This window comes from Podarcis liolepis (assembly GCF_965112155.1).
Source record: "Podarcis liolepis genome assembly, chromosome: 11".
Lineage (NCBI taxonomy): Eukaryota > Metazoa > Chordata > Lepidosauria > Squamata > Lacertidae > Podarcis > Podarcis liolepis.
In genome coordinates, this window is record NC_139565.1 from 6,187,668 (window position 1) to 6,203,618 (window position 15,951).

At 41.9% G+C, this 15,951-nt stretch overlaps 1 protein-coding gene across 2 annotated transcripts in view; it reads right to left on the reverse strand.

The window, feature by feature from the left end:
* Nucleotides 1–15,951, reverse strand: part of FRMD3 (FERM domain containing 3) — a 125,635-nt gene that overhangs the window by 16,279 nt on the left and 93,405 nt on the right. For both annotated transcript variants that reach the window (XM_083464903.1, XM_083464902.1), the window contains 7 exons: nucleotides 12,143–12,230; nucleotides 10,651–10,739; nucleotides 6,107–6,170; nucleotides 5,274–5,362; nucleotides 3,553–3,627; nucleotides 2,125–2,193; nucleotides 898–1,019 (listed from right to left, as the gene is read on the reverse strand). In XM_083464903.1, the coding sequence (XP_083321029.1) occupies nucleotides 898–1,019; nucleotides 2,125–2,193; nucleotides 3,553–3,627; nucleotides 5,274–5,362; nucleotides 6,107–6,170; nucleotides 10,651–10,739; nucleotides 12,143–12,230 (596 nt within the window). The remainder of the gene's footprint in view (nucleotides 1–897; nucleotides 1,020–2,124; nucleotides 2,194–3,552; nucleotides 3,628–5,273; nucleotides 5,363–6,106; nucleotides 6,171–10,650; nucleotides 10,740–12,142; nucleotides 12,231–15,951) is intronic.

Genomic DNA, 15,951 nt, shown 5'->3' on the forward strand with positions numbered 1-15,951 from the left:
TTGCTGTTTCTATCACATGCTTACTAAAATAGCCCTAACTCTTTCTTCCTAATAGTACCTTTCCTTTGATACTGCAGACAAAAGAACTTAAGAAGAGCCGGCTGAATCAGGACAGTGGGGCATCTAGCCAGCATCTGGTTTTCACAGGAGCAAACAATATGCCCATGGAAGCAGACAGGACCCCAACACAAGAGCACTCTTCCCATTTGTGGCTTCCAGCATCTCGTACTCAGAACTAGACAGCCTCCAACAAAAGGAAGACACTCTTGTGCCACCTGATATTCTAATGGACTTTCCCAATTCCACCTGGGCCTATCAGGTTTCTAAACAGAATCCACTTGAAAGTACACAAAATCCAGGCTATTTGTGCCCATATGAGTAAATGTGGTGATACTGCACTCTCACCATGAGGCTTTCAACAAGAAAAGCCAATGCGTTCACTGGACAATGAAAGTCTCAGATTCTGGGTTCAAATCCCAGTTCAGTCATGAGACTCAATGGGAAGCCTTGGACAATTTGTAATCCCTCAACCCAAGTCCTGCATCTGTAGAATGAGGGTTCTGCTTCACAAGATTATGATACAAATGAAGGCGTCCCAGTTCCTACTCCTTATGTTAGGCCTGCAGCAGCCTCTAATATAAGCCAAAATAGCTGAAATGTTTCATTTTCAAACACAGAATACTTATTTTTAAAGTGGTGCTGCTGTTTCCTCTTACTCCAAATGAAAAGGATCGTTCAGTATTGCTGTACATCTCTCAAAAGTTAAATTAGAATGCTATGCACAAAATCTGCTTGGTTTGGACTATTCTTTGTTTGCTCTGTGTGTGTGAGAGAGAGAGAGAAAGAGAGAGTGAACAAACAAACAAACAAAGAAACAAGCATCAGGAACAGACTTGCCTTCATCAGAGAGGACATCTTCCTGATCATTTGAGGCTGGAAGGAGAGGTTGCAAAGGCTCCATGTTAATTATGAGCTGTTTGTTCAAAGAGTGAGAACTGCGACTCTGAGTAATGTTGGTTCTGAGAAGAAGCGGGAAATGAGACCTTATTCACCAATAAACACTTGACAATAAATAAAACCCCAATATTTCAAAGCATATAACAAAAGGCATGGCAGGGCCAGCTGGTGCCAGTCTATTCTCTTCATGGCGTTTCTTTGTTCAGAAACACTTTAAGAGCATTTTGTAAAGGTCTACCTTTCCTTATTTTACACAGTCCCTAGAATATTATTGTGTGATATTTGGTCAGCAGGAAAATGAGGTATGTAAAATGTGAAATAATGAAAAGCAAGGAAATAGCAATGGGGGGGGGGGGATTCAATGGTGAGCCCAGTCTTCACTGTATAGATTTTAGTGAGATCAAATATGCTCACCTTATTTTCACACCTTCCCAGCCCAGGCAGTAAAGAGGTTTATGTCTAGATTAATTTCACCACCTTTTGCCAATGCAGTATTTATGGTGGCCAGTGATTGTGGCTCTACTTAATTATTATTTTCTTGTTTGGGGAGCATTGGGATTTTCTGAAATAGAAGCTGGGCTTCCAAGTTACAAGGCTGTAGTTCCTTTGCAGGAATGGGCCAGAAAACAGAAAAATAAACCTTATAGTTTCTTTCTGCTTTCCTTGCAACTTCCTACCCAATAAGTCAGCAAACTTGTGAGAAGCCAAGTTACAGGGAACCAGGCAGAGGGCCTTCTCGGTAGTGGCACCCACCCCGTGGAACGCCCTCCCATCAGATGTCAAGGAAATAAACAACTACCAGACATCTGAAGGCAGCCCTGTTTAGGGAAGCTTTTAATGTTTAATAGATTATTGTATTTTAATATTCTGTTGGAGGCCGCCCAGAGTGGCTGGGGAAACCCAGCCACATGGGCAAGGTTTAAATAATAAATTATTATTATTATCATCATCATCATCATCATCATCAAATATACACTGTGTGACTTCTTCATTTGGGAATACATGTCAATTTTACTTTAGTTCTTTGGTCTAGAAGGTATAGTTGACATTGGCAATGCTGGCATGTACTAGGATGATGACCAATTTGGCAGCCAAGAGCAAGAACTCTAAGGGCTTCTCTGGACATTCACAGTCATTTTTGCTAGAGGAATTTAGATGACAAAGTACCTGTTCACTTCCGGTGGCTCCCTCCGAATTTTAGAACTTGCTTCAACAACCTCTTTTGCAACTTTCCCACTATAACAAAACACAAAGTTTAACATATGAGCTATTTGAAAGACTGAGATGTTATGTGCAGTAAGGTAACTGAATACTTCAACCAATCAATATCTATATTTAAAGGATATTAGCCTATACAGTGGTACCTCGGGTTAAATGCGCTTCAGGTTACATACGCTTCAGGTTATAGACTCCGCTAACCCAGAAATAGTACCTCGGGTTAAGAACTTTGCTTCAGGATGAGAACAGAAATCACGCGGCGGCGGCGCAGCGGCAGCAAGAGGCCCCATTAGCTAAAGTGGTGCTTCAGGTTAAGAACAGTTTCAGGTTAAGAACGGACCTCCGGAATGAATTAAGTACGTAACCAGAGGTACCACTGTATAATGGTGATCTATATTTAAAAATTAATTTAACTCATTTAAAAGAATTGCAGCTAAAATCCCAGCTTTATTTACAAGAAGAATATGGAAACTTCTGCCTTCCAAATGCTGTTGGACTCCCCACTTTGATCACCCCCAGTGAGAGTGGCCAGTGGTTCAGGGAGTTGCTGACCAGGAAGATTTGGAAGACCACAGCTTACTGATTTCTGATTTACAGCAGAGGTTCTATCTGTGGTTGGTTCCAATATGGCCCTTGCCCACTAAACACAATGTGCCTTCATCTTCTCAAACATTTCATATGAATAATTGGTTTCCTCAGAAACAAGTCTCTCTGAGTCCAGCAGAACTTAAAGTAAAGGGTAAAGGGACCCCTGACCATTAGGTCCAGTCATGGCCGACTCTGGGGTTGCGGCGCTCATCTCATTTTATTGGCCGAGGGAGCCGGCGTACAGCTTCCAGGTCCTGTGGCCAGCATGACTAAGCCGCTTCTGGCAAACCAGAGCAGCGCATGGAAGCGCCGTTTACCTTCCCGCCGGAGCGGTACCTATTTATGTACTTGCACTTTGACGTGCTTTCGAACTGCTAGGTTGGCAGGAGCTGGGACCGAACAACGGGAGCTCACCCCGTCGCAGGGATTCAAACTGCCGACCTTCTGATCGGCAAGTCCTAGGCTCTGTGGTTTAGCCCACAGCGCCACCCACATCCCGTCAACAGAACTTACTCCCAAGTAAATGTGTGTAGAATTACAGTCTTGGTCTCCAAGTTCACTCCCCCCTTCTAATATTTATATCATCCTTCAATCATCTCCCTAAGGCAGTTTACAAAAAGGAATAAAGCAACTAAAATGTAAATTCCCCAAAAGCAAAGGTAAGGTAAGTTAGGGTAACTTACCCTAACTAAGGTAAGGAAGATCGCAGATGGAAAGTTTCCCATCATATCGCTGGCAGCTCCCATTGCCCCATCCCAGACATTGCTACAAGGATAAGAAAACACTTACTTGTATCGAAATCTGCTGCCTTTAAAAAATATTTTGCTGCTTGACACTGTCTTGATTTGGCTTGATTTTGCATACCTTCAGGGGAGGAAAAGCAAAGCAGAGGCAGTTACATTTCCAGGAAGATGGGGGGAAAGGGATGCGTTAATACACAAATGTTAGCACTATCACTTGCAAACTCTTTGCTATGTTGTTTCAGTATCCAGAGAGGTAAGAAAATCAAAGCAACCTTTACAGAGTTCATGTGCTTTGAATGATGTTTAATAATATGTTTCATTATAAACATGCAAGTTGCCACCTCCCTGCCCCCCATTATTAGAGGGAGGGGTATATAAAAGCCAGCATGCAGACAGTCTAGTTCCAGTGCAATTCCTGTTCTGCCTTTCAAAATTGGGTTCAGTCCTCTGTCAACCAAATCCACTCCATGCACTCAAACATTCCAGTTTCAGAGTCATTACATGCATTTCCTAAGTGGAAGGTCTTTAGAAAGAACAGCCTTGTCTCTTGGTGGTTAATAGTGACATCTTGCTCAGGTACGTTGCTCAGTTACTTCTTGCAAAGATACACATGCATTTACAGTCAGGACATATGTAATTCCATGTAGGTATGATGTCTGCAAGCCTGGGGAGCCCGGCGGGAGTTCCTGCGGGCTCCCAAGGCTTGCGGATAGCAGCCTCCAAACCCGACCTGGTTTGGAGGCTGGCGGTGGGGAAAGCAGCGCTTCTCCCCACCGCTAGCCCCACAAGCTCGGGGAACAGCGGCCGCCTTCCCGCTTTTCCCCGACCTGGTCTTTGGGGCTGGCGGTGGGGGAAAGCAGCGCTCCCCCCCGCCCGCCAGCCCCAAAGAGCAGGTCGAAAGGAACCCAAAGCCTCCAGAGTCCAGCGGGTGAACTTAGAGGGGGAGAACAAGGAAAAAAAATTTTTTTTCCTGTTCTTCCCCTCCTATGGTCCGGTGCGTCCAATAGAGCGAAAAATAATAAGGAACTGAGGTTACACAAACCAGAAGGTATGGTTTGCATCCCAGAAACTTGAAATGGCCAGTGGCCCACTGGTTTCCCAGGCTGCACCATGTCTCTGCTTTGCTCACTTCAACTGCATGACTTACAACAGTGTATCTCATAACTGTCAGGCTTCCTTGCACTGACTTCATTTATAGGCACAATGGAGCTTTAGGCAGAGACTGGTGGTGCTTTGAGGCAATGTACAAATGCCAAGCCTGGTATTTCTTGTATTTTGTGTAAATACTGCTTGGCTGCCTCCTGTCTCCAATGATTTCCTTGCTTTGATTATCTCCTTTTTACCCTTTGCCATGCTAATGTGTGCTATAAATCCTATTTTTTTTCCAGAGTTTCAGAGACAGAACATCACTGTGACAGCTCTGGGTGGCAAATGCTAAATTGTTGCGTGTGAGGTGATCCTTTAAAAAATATTGCTTAAAAAAACACGAAAACTTCTTCTGCTTTGTGTCTAAAGAACATGGACTGAATATACCTAATCAAACTTTAGGTTATTTGAAAGGAATTTCTTCACTTCCAACATCAAAGCCACCGTACCAATTGATGTAGATATCACCTGAGGCTGGACCATCACTAAGCTGATGTGCAAAACAGTCAAAGTACTTTTTGTTATTATAGCATGGTCACTGAACATGAAAGGAATCTCTCACTGCTCTCTGCTCATCTACACATTCTGCATTATAACCTGTGATTACATAGATTTGCTTACTTGTAAAAAGCCTGGTTCTCCACTCCACACTTCCAGAGATGTTTGCAGGCTGCTGGTGTAGAGGTATGGAATGACAACATAGCCTTTTTCTATGTGTTCAAAGAAAAATTAAACAAAAGTAGATAAACAGTTGACTTCTTCAAGATGGGGAAGGGCCTACAACTTAGAAAATTTGAAGTGTGGGCTCTCTGATCCACTAGGTCTCTTCTCTCCCCCCACACCCAAGGTCTCCAAATCTAAGAGTTCCATGATCTATACCACAGACTGCTGATGCCTTTCCATCTTGCCTCCATGTTTACCCAACATGGAGCCTGGCTACCTTCTGCTTTTTCTAGACCCACTTCCTAGAGCAAGTCTAGGGTATATCTTGGTAAGCCCCTGGCCTCCTGCTGTGTCACTTTGTATACATTTCCCAGTTGGGATTATTGAAAAACATAAAAAGTCCAGATACAGAAACTTTGAATCGGCTAATTTGTAATACTGCTGACATGGTTTCATTTCTGAAGATTTGCTACTAATAAGATTATTGTCCCAACTCTTCTTATATGAAGTGTAAGTTAAGTAATGAATATGCATAAAAATAAACAATAAAGAAGAATCCTTTGCAACAGGCTATATACATTCCTAAGTTTTTTCAGTTGCATTTGTCTAAAACTGGGCTACATTTTATAAGAGAAATTCTATATTTAATTAGAAGCATAAGTTGACTGCTTCACATATGCAAGGTAAAAGCTTATTGTGTAAGATCAAGAACAAACATGCTGCTATCCATTAGAAATGCACAAATGTTAAATTAAAATATTTTAGTATTCAGGGAACTTAAAATATCCAACCTCTTTCTGAATTCCAATCACATAGAAGGTCTTTCCTTCAAACTTTAATTTGCAGACATCACACCTATAAAAAGAAAGCACTTTAAATAAGGAAAATACATTACTTTTTTTTTTACAATTGGCAGTTTCATGAAACTATAGCCAATTCATAAACATTCAGAATAAGCTGCTGTGAAATGAATTATTTTCAGTGCGAAGGGTAAGGACAGCTTATTAAAACCCATAGCATAAGACAAACTGAACAGTTCAATATATTTCTTAATGCTGTGCATTCAATAAATTGGATTGAAAACTTGTGAGTAGGGGCATTATTTTAAATTTTTGAATGGTTCCAAAGAGAATAATATCTATAGTGGCTTATATCTAACCCTGCACAGAGTTCTGCTTGCATAACTAAACTTCCCCATATGCCCCCAAAATCTGCTTCAGGGGGTCCCTCAACCGACTAAAACAGATGTTTAAGGTGTGCAGTGGGCTGCAGGGGAGAGAAGGGGGCGATCTTCATTGTAGAAGCAGAACAGCAGCAGCATTGGCTACAACTCAAAACAAATAATACACGGGAGAAATGAAACAACAACAAAAAGCAAGCAGGGTTGGGGAACCTTTTACACCCCAAGGGCCACCTTCCTACATGGGCAACTTTAAAGGGATATATTCTGGGGGTGGCCAGGGCCAAAGGCAAAAGTGGGTGGAACAATAGATGTGGCTTTGTACATTAGGCTAAATTCCAGCCATGCAAAAGTCAGAAGGTTCTACACACATGTACATCGCTCTATCCTCCCTCCAGGCAAGGAAGAAGCATTGTCCCAATCAAGCACTCTAGGAGGAAGAGCAGGGCGTTGCCGGTGGAGAGTCCAAAGGGCCTTATGGAGAGGCCTGGAGGGCCACATTTGGTCTCTTCTAGTTTTGAAGGCAGTGGCGTAGCGTGGGGGGTGCAGGGGGGGCCGGCCGCACCGGGCGCAACATCTGGGGGTTAGGGTTAGGGGGCGCAAGTCCACGGGTTAGGGGGCGCAAATCCACGGGTTAGGGGGCGCAAATTACTTGCCTTGCCCCGGGTGCTGACAACCCACGCTACGCCACTGTTTGAAGGGATTAATTTGGGGTACAGCAAAATATGTTAATAAGGTGCTCTTCCCACATCAGGATATTTTTAATTCTTGGGAGGTAGATAGTTGGAAAACGAGAAGTCATGTATTATTTGGAAACAGATGATGCACAGACAGGTATAATACCCTTAAAACATTCAATTATAGATCTCTTGCATTGGTTAAAGCTTTATACTTAAAAATGTAGAAGAGCACTCCTGTGTTGGGTTTGGTATTTTCAGTCCAAATATGGACAAGTCACCAGAAATTTCATGGACTTACTAATAAGCCTGACCTGCTGAGTTCACTGAGACTTAATCACAGATACAATGGAAGCCTCGTTAGTTAATTAAGTGTATATCCAGATTTCATTTGCTGTTTATCCACATTTCAGACAGAAGATTGAAATCAACCAGAGATAAAGGAAAGTTACAGAATTTGCACCTAATTAATAAATTGCCCTGTTGCCCTTGTTTACAAACTTTCACGCAAATGCATCGTATTTATTTGTACAAATCATGAAGTCATAACTAAGTTATATATTTTTATTAGCACACTTCAGCCTTAATAGCTCATGCTTCAGGACCCTTAAATGCATGGAATAACGTATTAAAATAATAATGTTAATTTTAAAAATTATTATTTATACCCTGCCCAAACTGGCTGAGTTTCCCCAGCCACCTTGGCTGGCCCACAGTACACATAAAAACATAGGCAATTAGTGCATTTTAACAAATAATGTGTGGTACAGTATATTTGAAACAGGGTGGAATCATTAGTGATGCAATCTAATCATTAGTCATGCAATCAAATGCTTGAATCGTATTCAGCTCGATGAGGGTTGTATATACAGAGGTAATACGTGTAATTGCAGGCAAGGATTGCATTTGGATCAAAGTTGTGTCTATCTGCAATATCATTGGAAAAACCAGGTTTGCAGTCATAAAAGTGAACCTGCCACCCTTTAGAGTTGCAGAGAGGGTGCAACCACACTGATGTTGTGTTGCATTTGTTGCTGGATTCAAGCTGTCGATCTGTCATGGGGTGCGACTGGTGGAGTACTGTATGTGTTATGATTTGGGTTGGCATTATTGGCAAGAATGTAGCTTTATATACACTCACACCAAAGAAGAAAAAGAAATATCTGGGGATGAACCAGGAGGCTAAGGAGCAATTGTGTAGGTTGTAAAACCTGGAACTGATGCTACTTGCACTATCCCCTGGGTTGGAGGCCGCACTGCTACAGGACTGTGTCCCCCACCCTGCCAGCTGAGAGGCAGAAAGAGAATACCTGTCAGTTTTGTGGGAGTGGACTAGATTTACTGACATTGTTGATGTGTAGAGTTTGATTATTATTGAGTTTTGGCCGCTTTATAATTATTATTATGGCTGATGTGTTATGTTGTTGTTGTTTAGTCGTTTAGTTGTGTCCAACTCTTCGTGACCCCATGACCAGAGCACGCCAGGCACTCCTGTCTTCCACTGCCTCCCGCGGTTTGGTCAAACTCATGCTGGTAGCTTCAAGAACACTGTCCAACCATCTCGTCCTCTGTTGTCCCCTTCTCCTTGTGCCCTCCATCTTTCCCAACATCAGGGTCTTTTCCAGGGAGTCTTCTCTTCTCATGAGGTGGCCAAAGTATTGGAGTCTCAGCTTCAGGATCTGTCCTTCCAATGTGTTATAAAACATTGAAATAAAGCCCTCGTAATGGTTGTGTATGTGGGTGAGAGTGTTTGATGAAAATGAGAGGTTGTGACAGCCATGATGTGAGTAGGATGTTTTTGAAAGCTAGATTATACACATTTTCTCTTTTTTATAATTTATATTATTGTTAAATATATGTTAGACCTATTGACTTGGATTTACTCTTTTCTTAAACAGTTGCGCATACTTGTGTACCAGGATGTATTTATTTTTTATGTAAACCACTTTGATTGTAAGTGGCCTATAAAGCATTGAAATAAATAAAAGGAAATCACTGAAATATTGTTCAGAATACAACTTTCGTGTACTTCAGTACTGTGCCATGGCTACATTTGTACAGCAAGTTCACTTTCACAAGCAGAAATGAAGACGAAGCCACTTCAGTGCTTAATCTGAGACTGGATTTGCCAGGGCAGTAAATTGGAATCAGCTTCAAAAGCTAGCATAATGTTACACTCAATCTAGTATGAGTCTTGGGCATGTTCTCCCCCTCCCTATGGGTAAGGAGTAATGCCTGATCCATATTTGAGTCACATTTTTAAAATAAAGGATTTCCCTGTTGTAAAGAAACCCATTCTTTCTGAGGATGAGTCTGGAAGTCAGGGAGAAATTATGTTTGTATATGTAGTACTACTTCTCAGTGTAAGAGATATGAAAGATCTTAAGACTTGTGGCATGTTGATACTTAAAAGTAATGCTTTAACAAACCCTGAATCTCACCCAATACATCAGGAATGTCCAGCTACCAAGAGACTGCGATCTAGTCCCACTATAAAAAAAACTGGCAGCAATCTACCCATTGGATTGACCAAAGTTGTTGACCTTTTTTGGAGGAGAATTCACCAAAGTTCTTGAGGGGTTTTTTTGGGGGGGACGACGATGATCAATCAGGATCATGCAATCGACAAGGATCAAGCAGGGATGCCCCGCGATCGACTGGTAGATCACGATCGACTGATTTGACATGACTGCTATACATGCATGAAGTTTGGAGATGTAAGTGCTTCTCTGAACGTATGGAAAGTGTCCATTTCTTTTTGCTTAGCTCCCACAACGTGGATGACCGCCTTCTATCTCACCTGGCGCTGAGTTTTGGGAAGGCTCTGGCAGGGTCCTAGAGAACTCCCACCTCCTTCCCAAAGCTGGGAAAGTGCTGACTAGGCTTTGGGAAGGAGGCCAGAGGATTCTAGAACCCAGTCAGAGCCCTCACATCTCCTTCCCAAACCCCATCGCCTCACTAGCTGGCTTTGGGAAGGCAGGATGAAAGTCAAATGTTGCCAAGAGCCACCAAAAACTGGCTCACGGTGGATCACCTTGATCCAGACTTTCCCTACCATCAGCTGTCTTGACTTCACAAGGGTGAATGGACATGGTGGTTGGTAGCAAGCTAAATCTGGACTTTACTCATACTTAATCACACTCTCTCAAACATCTAGATGAGGAAGCATGGCTTAGAAAACAGGAGGCATGGACTCCAGGAAGTTCAAGCACATCACCTTACTTTTTATCAATTCACCGCTGGAAGTTTCTCTACCACACAATCCCTGGACCCCCATCAGCTAAACTGAAATGCATGTTTTAAATGTGGACTAATAATCCTATTTCACTAAAACGCTTTACAATGAATATATATATATAGAGAGAGAGAGAGAGAGAGAGAGAGAGCAAGACTTACCAACATAAGTTTTTGGAAGGGAAGAAACCAAGACATGTTATAACATTAAAAATCATATTCAGTTAACCGTTTTTCAGCTCACCATTTTAGCAAATGTATCCTTTTATTTCCCTGGAAAACAACAAAACCTGTGGCTGTGAATCCTAAAAATGTTGTGGTCCCTGTTGAATCCTTGAAAGAAAGGGGGAAAAGATAAAACAAATTAGAAACTGGAGGGGGCGTGTTCAAACATGCAGAAAATTCCATAATTGGCTATATATATTTCCTTGTATTGTAGAAGATCCTATGAATTTGCTTTTAAGCTGGTGTTCCAACTGTTTAAGAAAGCCAGCTTGTTGCAGTTTGCCAGAATATAATCAGGTTTAGTGGGCAGCGCAGGAGGATTAACACAACGGTCATATATAATTGTTAGCATAAAAATGTAATGTAAGTACATTTATATGATAGTCTCTCTTGCTAAGTTTTATAGTTTATACCAGTGCAAGACACTTTTGTAGAAATGGAGAAACACATAATAGTGAAGAATGTTTCAAATTTTACAGAGGCACTACACTATTATGCAAAAATAACGGAGTGATTTCTCCCCTCCCTTCAAACCCAAGCATGGACGTAGCCAGAATTTATGTTAGGGGGGCAGGATATATGTTGGGGGTCAGAACTGAGGTATCTATGTTGTGATTGGTCAGTTAGTTTTTTTATTTCTTTACTTGATGAGGGAGCAGCTGCCCTGCTGCCCCCTCTTCGCTATGCCCATGACCCCAAGGTAGTACTGTACTATATTCCTAATCAGCTCCACTTGGTCTATTCAGGAACCGGGTTTTGAAACTTTCCTCTCATTTTCCATGTTGGCATCCAGCTTACATTAGTTTGGACTATTAAGTGATGCACTCCTCACTTATCTGAGGGTCATCTCAGTTGTTGTATGCTGATGTCATTTCACTCAGTCAAATATTGGCCCAGAATGCTGATGTGCTGATTATGGCTTTTGAATGAGTGATAGGTCTTCTGATTAGGTAAAGGTAAAGGGGCCCCTGACCGTTAGGTCCAGTCGTGGCCGACTCTGGGGTTGCGGCGCTCATCTCGCTTTACTGGCCAAGGGAACAATGAAAGAGTGTATCCAGATCCAAACAGGATAACTTTGCTAAGCAAAGCAGTCTCTTAAACGTAAGCCAAGAAAAAGTATTCTCTATAAGATTGAATATCAATATACATATCAAGACTTTGAGATTAGACCACTGAAGAAGCCCGGAAAACTCTCTTGGGAGTGTGCTACCTGCAAGCCCCAGTTAAAGGGCCCCATCGGGGGCAAACAGCCGCCTTTGGGTAGTTTGCAAGTCTTTGTGGCTTTGTTTAATGTTTTGTATTTTTCTCAGAAGGTTGATAATGTATGTATAATTATTGTTCTGTGTATATTAATCGCCAGCGTGTTGCATGAGTCGCACTACTTCTATCAGAAGCACAGGTTGCATTTTTCTAGCAGTACATATTTAATGGCATAAATAGGGGAGGGATTGAACAGGCACTAAATATGGAAAATACTAATTGTGCTTAAAAAATTAAAATAAATACATTACCTTGCAAGGGTGGGGATCAACACCATAGGTTTCTAAAGAATGTGCTTTCAATAATAAATTAAACTCAGCAACAGCTGGACTCTGACCCCTAAAAAAAAGCATAATGAAAAAAATTTTAATATACAAAAAAAATCAGCCAAAGGTATCTATCATGGGAGGGGAAATAGGAGATCTTTCATATGATTCTGCTTGTACTCTCTCACAGCACCTAATCCCTTTGGATTAAGCCTAGATGCTCTTGACATATTCTCGGGACTCCAGTGAGCTGTGCAGTTAATCAGGGGCTATCAAGTATCTTTCAAATATTTGCTCTCTCCTGGTGCACATGGGACAGTTGGAGCTTAGTGAGAAATAAGCTGCAGTCTTGGTTTTCAATGACCTATTTCCTAAATTCATTTTAAAGAAGCACTCCTATTAAGATGTGTTTCTTTCCTGCTCTGGAAATAAACAAGCAAATAAACAAGGGTATTTTGGTCATGGCTGCCTCTCCAGGCCTAGACTTGAATCTGTCAGCGTTCTTGTGGAACACTCCACTTTACGACGCGTGCATCCAAATCACGAACATGATCCAAATGGTAAACCATGTCACGCATACCTGCTGATCCGACACAATGGTAGTGTGTTTTTCCAAACAGCAAGGATTGACATACATACTTCAGATAAATCTACTGCACAGAGCGTCTGCATAAATGCTTTGTGGCGGTGTGAATATTATCAAAAGCCGTTAGCATTAGCCATAATTAAGGCTATGCTGTGCAGTAAATCCATGCACAGAGAGCAGAGGCGTTTGTAACCTCCAGCCTCCTGACAAACCCGCTGGGAAGGAATCACCTAATATGCCCCATCAGCGGGAGTCCTGCACCATCTTCCCCCTGCCCCATCTTTTCCTCCCATGCCCTGAGTGTGTGGGATCGTGGGGGGGGGGAGGGGATCATTCCACCTGGCAAGCTCCCCTCCACACGCCATGTGACCCAGCAGTGTGGCAAGATCATTAAAATTAATGGTAGGAATGAGTTTGATCCTGCAGAACTGATTGGGCCCCCTCCTCTCTGGTTTCCTTTCCTGCGCCACCTTCAGCCTTTTGCCCTGGGGCAGGTGGAAGTGAATCTGTGAGATGGAAGTTTTCTCCTTTATTTTGCTCTCAGCGACCGAATGGTCATCATAATTGATTTGATCACTTCAGATGCTACTTCCCGGTGAACGCTTGCACAGCTGTGCTTAATTTTAAAGTTATTTTTCGTTTTTCTCTTCTTCTCCCTGGGACAGAGTGACCTCTTTATGGATTTGCATTGGGGAATAGGATATGGGGGAAAGAATGAGTCCTTCTCCTCCCATGCTAAATTATCCAAAGTAAGCAAAAAACCTACTTTTTCAATGTGTGAGATATTCAACCCCATCTGCTTCCCACCTACAGTTTAACTGAATTGTAAATCAGAACAAAGGTAAGTCTTCCCAATTCCCATCAGCCTCAGTCGGCAGGCTCAACAGTCAGGGATGATGGGAGCTGTTGTCCACCAACATCTGGAGGGAATCATACAGATCACTCCTGGCTTTGCAGAATGATTCACCAATATGCAGCACAGCATTTGTGCAGAGTTCTGCTGCAGAGCAACTGCAGGCAGATAGGCCCAGATTTACAAAGCACGGATCCGCATGGATCCTTGGGATTTTTGCATTGGGTCATCCCAAATTCACCACCAGATCACATAGCATTTCCATGGTTACAGCCTGCACCAAAAAAACCACACATCCACTGTTTCGTGGGGCCGCAATGGTGCAAAAATGTGGTTACAGAGCACAGATCCACATGGATTCTCAGGGTTTTTGCATTGGGCTACCCCAAACTCATCGTCAAATCACATGTCTGTGGCCACAGCATGAAACACAAAAATCATACATCCACTGTTTCGTTCAGAATATTTTTTTTCTTGTTTTCCTCCTCCAAAAACTTGCTGTGTCTTATTGAGTGAAAAATATGGCAATTGCAGGATCTGCAACTGAGAAAAAAATTGTGCCCCCAAACTAAGAAATGTCCTCTGAATCTCTGGAGTGTCACTGCCAGTCAGAATGATCTGTATGTTTTAATAGAACGTATTTATATATTATTAATGTTAAACTGTTTATAATAATAGCTTTTTTCCCTATGTTTGTAGCTGCTTCTCTTTTATCTGTAATCCCCCTGAGTCCCTGTCAGGGAAAAAGGGTGGGATATAAATACTACTACTAGACTAGTTGAGCCAATGGTCTAATTCAATATTAAGTAGCAGTCAAATATAGAATAATCAGTTTAACAGTAGTAGATAGAATTTGTGTTATGCATTTGCACTGTTTTAAAGTAGCAATGCCTCCCAGATTTGGAAATGGAATGGGTAGAAAGCCAAGAAAATGAAAATATATTAGTAATTATCAGTTTTGGATTTAGAACAACTAAAACATTTTAACCAAGGCAAACTGTAAAGAAATTGGCCACTTCACAAGCAATGTCACATGTTCATGTCACAAATGAGAAAAGGAGTGAGGACAGTAATAGACAAAGAAATTAAATAAAGGAAGGAGTCATTTCTGAAATTCTTAAAGCGAAAAATACAAATCTGCTTTTGTACCAGGGAGGGCTGCACTAACAATGTGGATGAAAGAGAAGAAAAGTACCTAAATCTGCAAAATCCACTGACTATCAAGACAAAAAAAAACCCAAACCCCACCCAATTCAAAAAAATGCAGTAAAACATAAAACTGAATGCGGGTGGGGAAAGAATTTTGATGCTGGTTTACATCACGCAGTGCTTTTTTCTGGGGGTACTCAAGGGCAGCACGTTAAATTGGGCTATTAGATTTTATTCTTCTCAAGCTAAGCAAAACAAAAAGCAACAAAAGCACCTAGTAGACTAATTGATCTAATAGCCCAATTGAACAAGCTACCTCATTAAAGCACTGACTTATGGGATCAGTCATGCAGATGCCTGTCCTGATGTGTGTGTGTGGCGGGGGTTAATTTACTCACATGCGCGGAACCTAAATCCAGTAAAATTACTCTTTCAGTGGGACTCATAGCATACCTTCCAACATCCCTTAGATGAAAATAGAGGCATATCTCACTCCCCAACCAACTGACCCTCCTCAAACCTCCTCAAGGTTAGACATGGGCGTGCAAAGCATTATTATTTTTTACAAGACTCCTTGCTCTCTGCTCTGCTCTCGCTTTCTTCGCATCCAGGGTGGCCCTGCTCTCTGCCTGCACCTCTGAGTTAGTGCATCCCACAAGGCTGGGCTCGGCAGCGACGGCCTCTCCTCCTCTTCACCTGCTCCATGCAGCCACTATGAGTTGCCCAAGCTCAGTGGCGGTGGCACTGGCAGGGAGAAATGGGCACATTCTAGGATCAAATCAGAAGTGGGGTGGGTTTCGTAATTCCAAGACTGTCCCCGGAAAATAGGGACCCTTGGAGGGCATTTCATGGATATTGTGGCAATAGAGCAGTTTTCCTGCTCTCTTGGTTTTGTTTTCCCCCCAAAAGATATTTATTAAAGTTTTTTAAAAATATAACAATGAAAAAATAAAAAGAAACAAAATACAACATAAAAACAGTTAAAAAACAAATAATTTTCCATACCATATCTTCCTTACGCTTATTTCCCCAGACCTCCTCATACCTCCCTTCTTTGTATTCCACTTCAATTTGTTAGTTCAGCAAATCCTTACCATTAAGCTTTTACCCATTTGTAAACCTTTTTTTTTTTTTTTTGTATCTCCTAAAGCATTACAGCTGGAAACCCTAGTTTCTATCCAACATCCTTCTAACATTCATTAATTT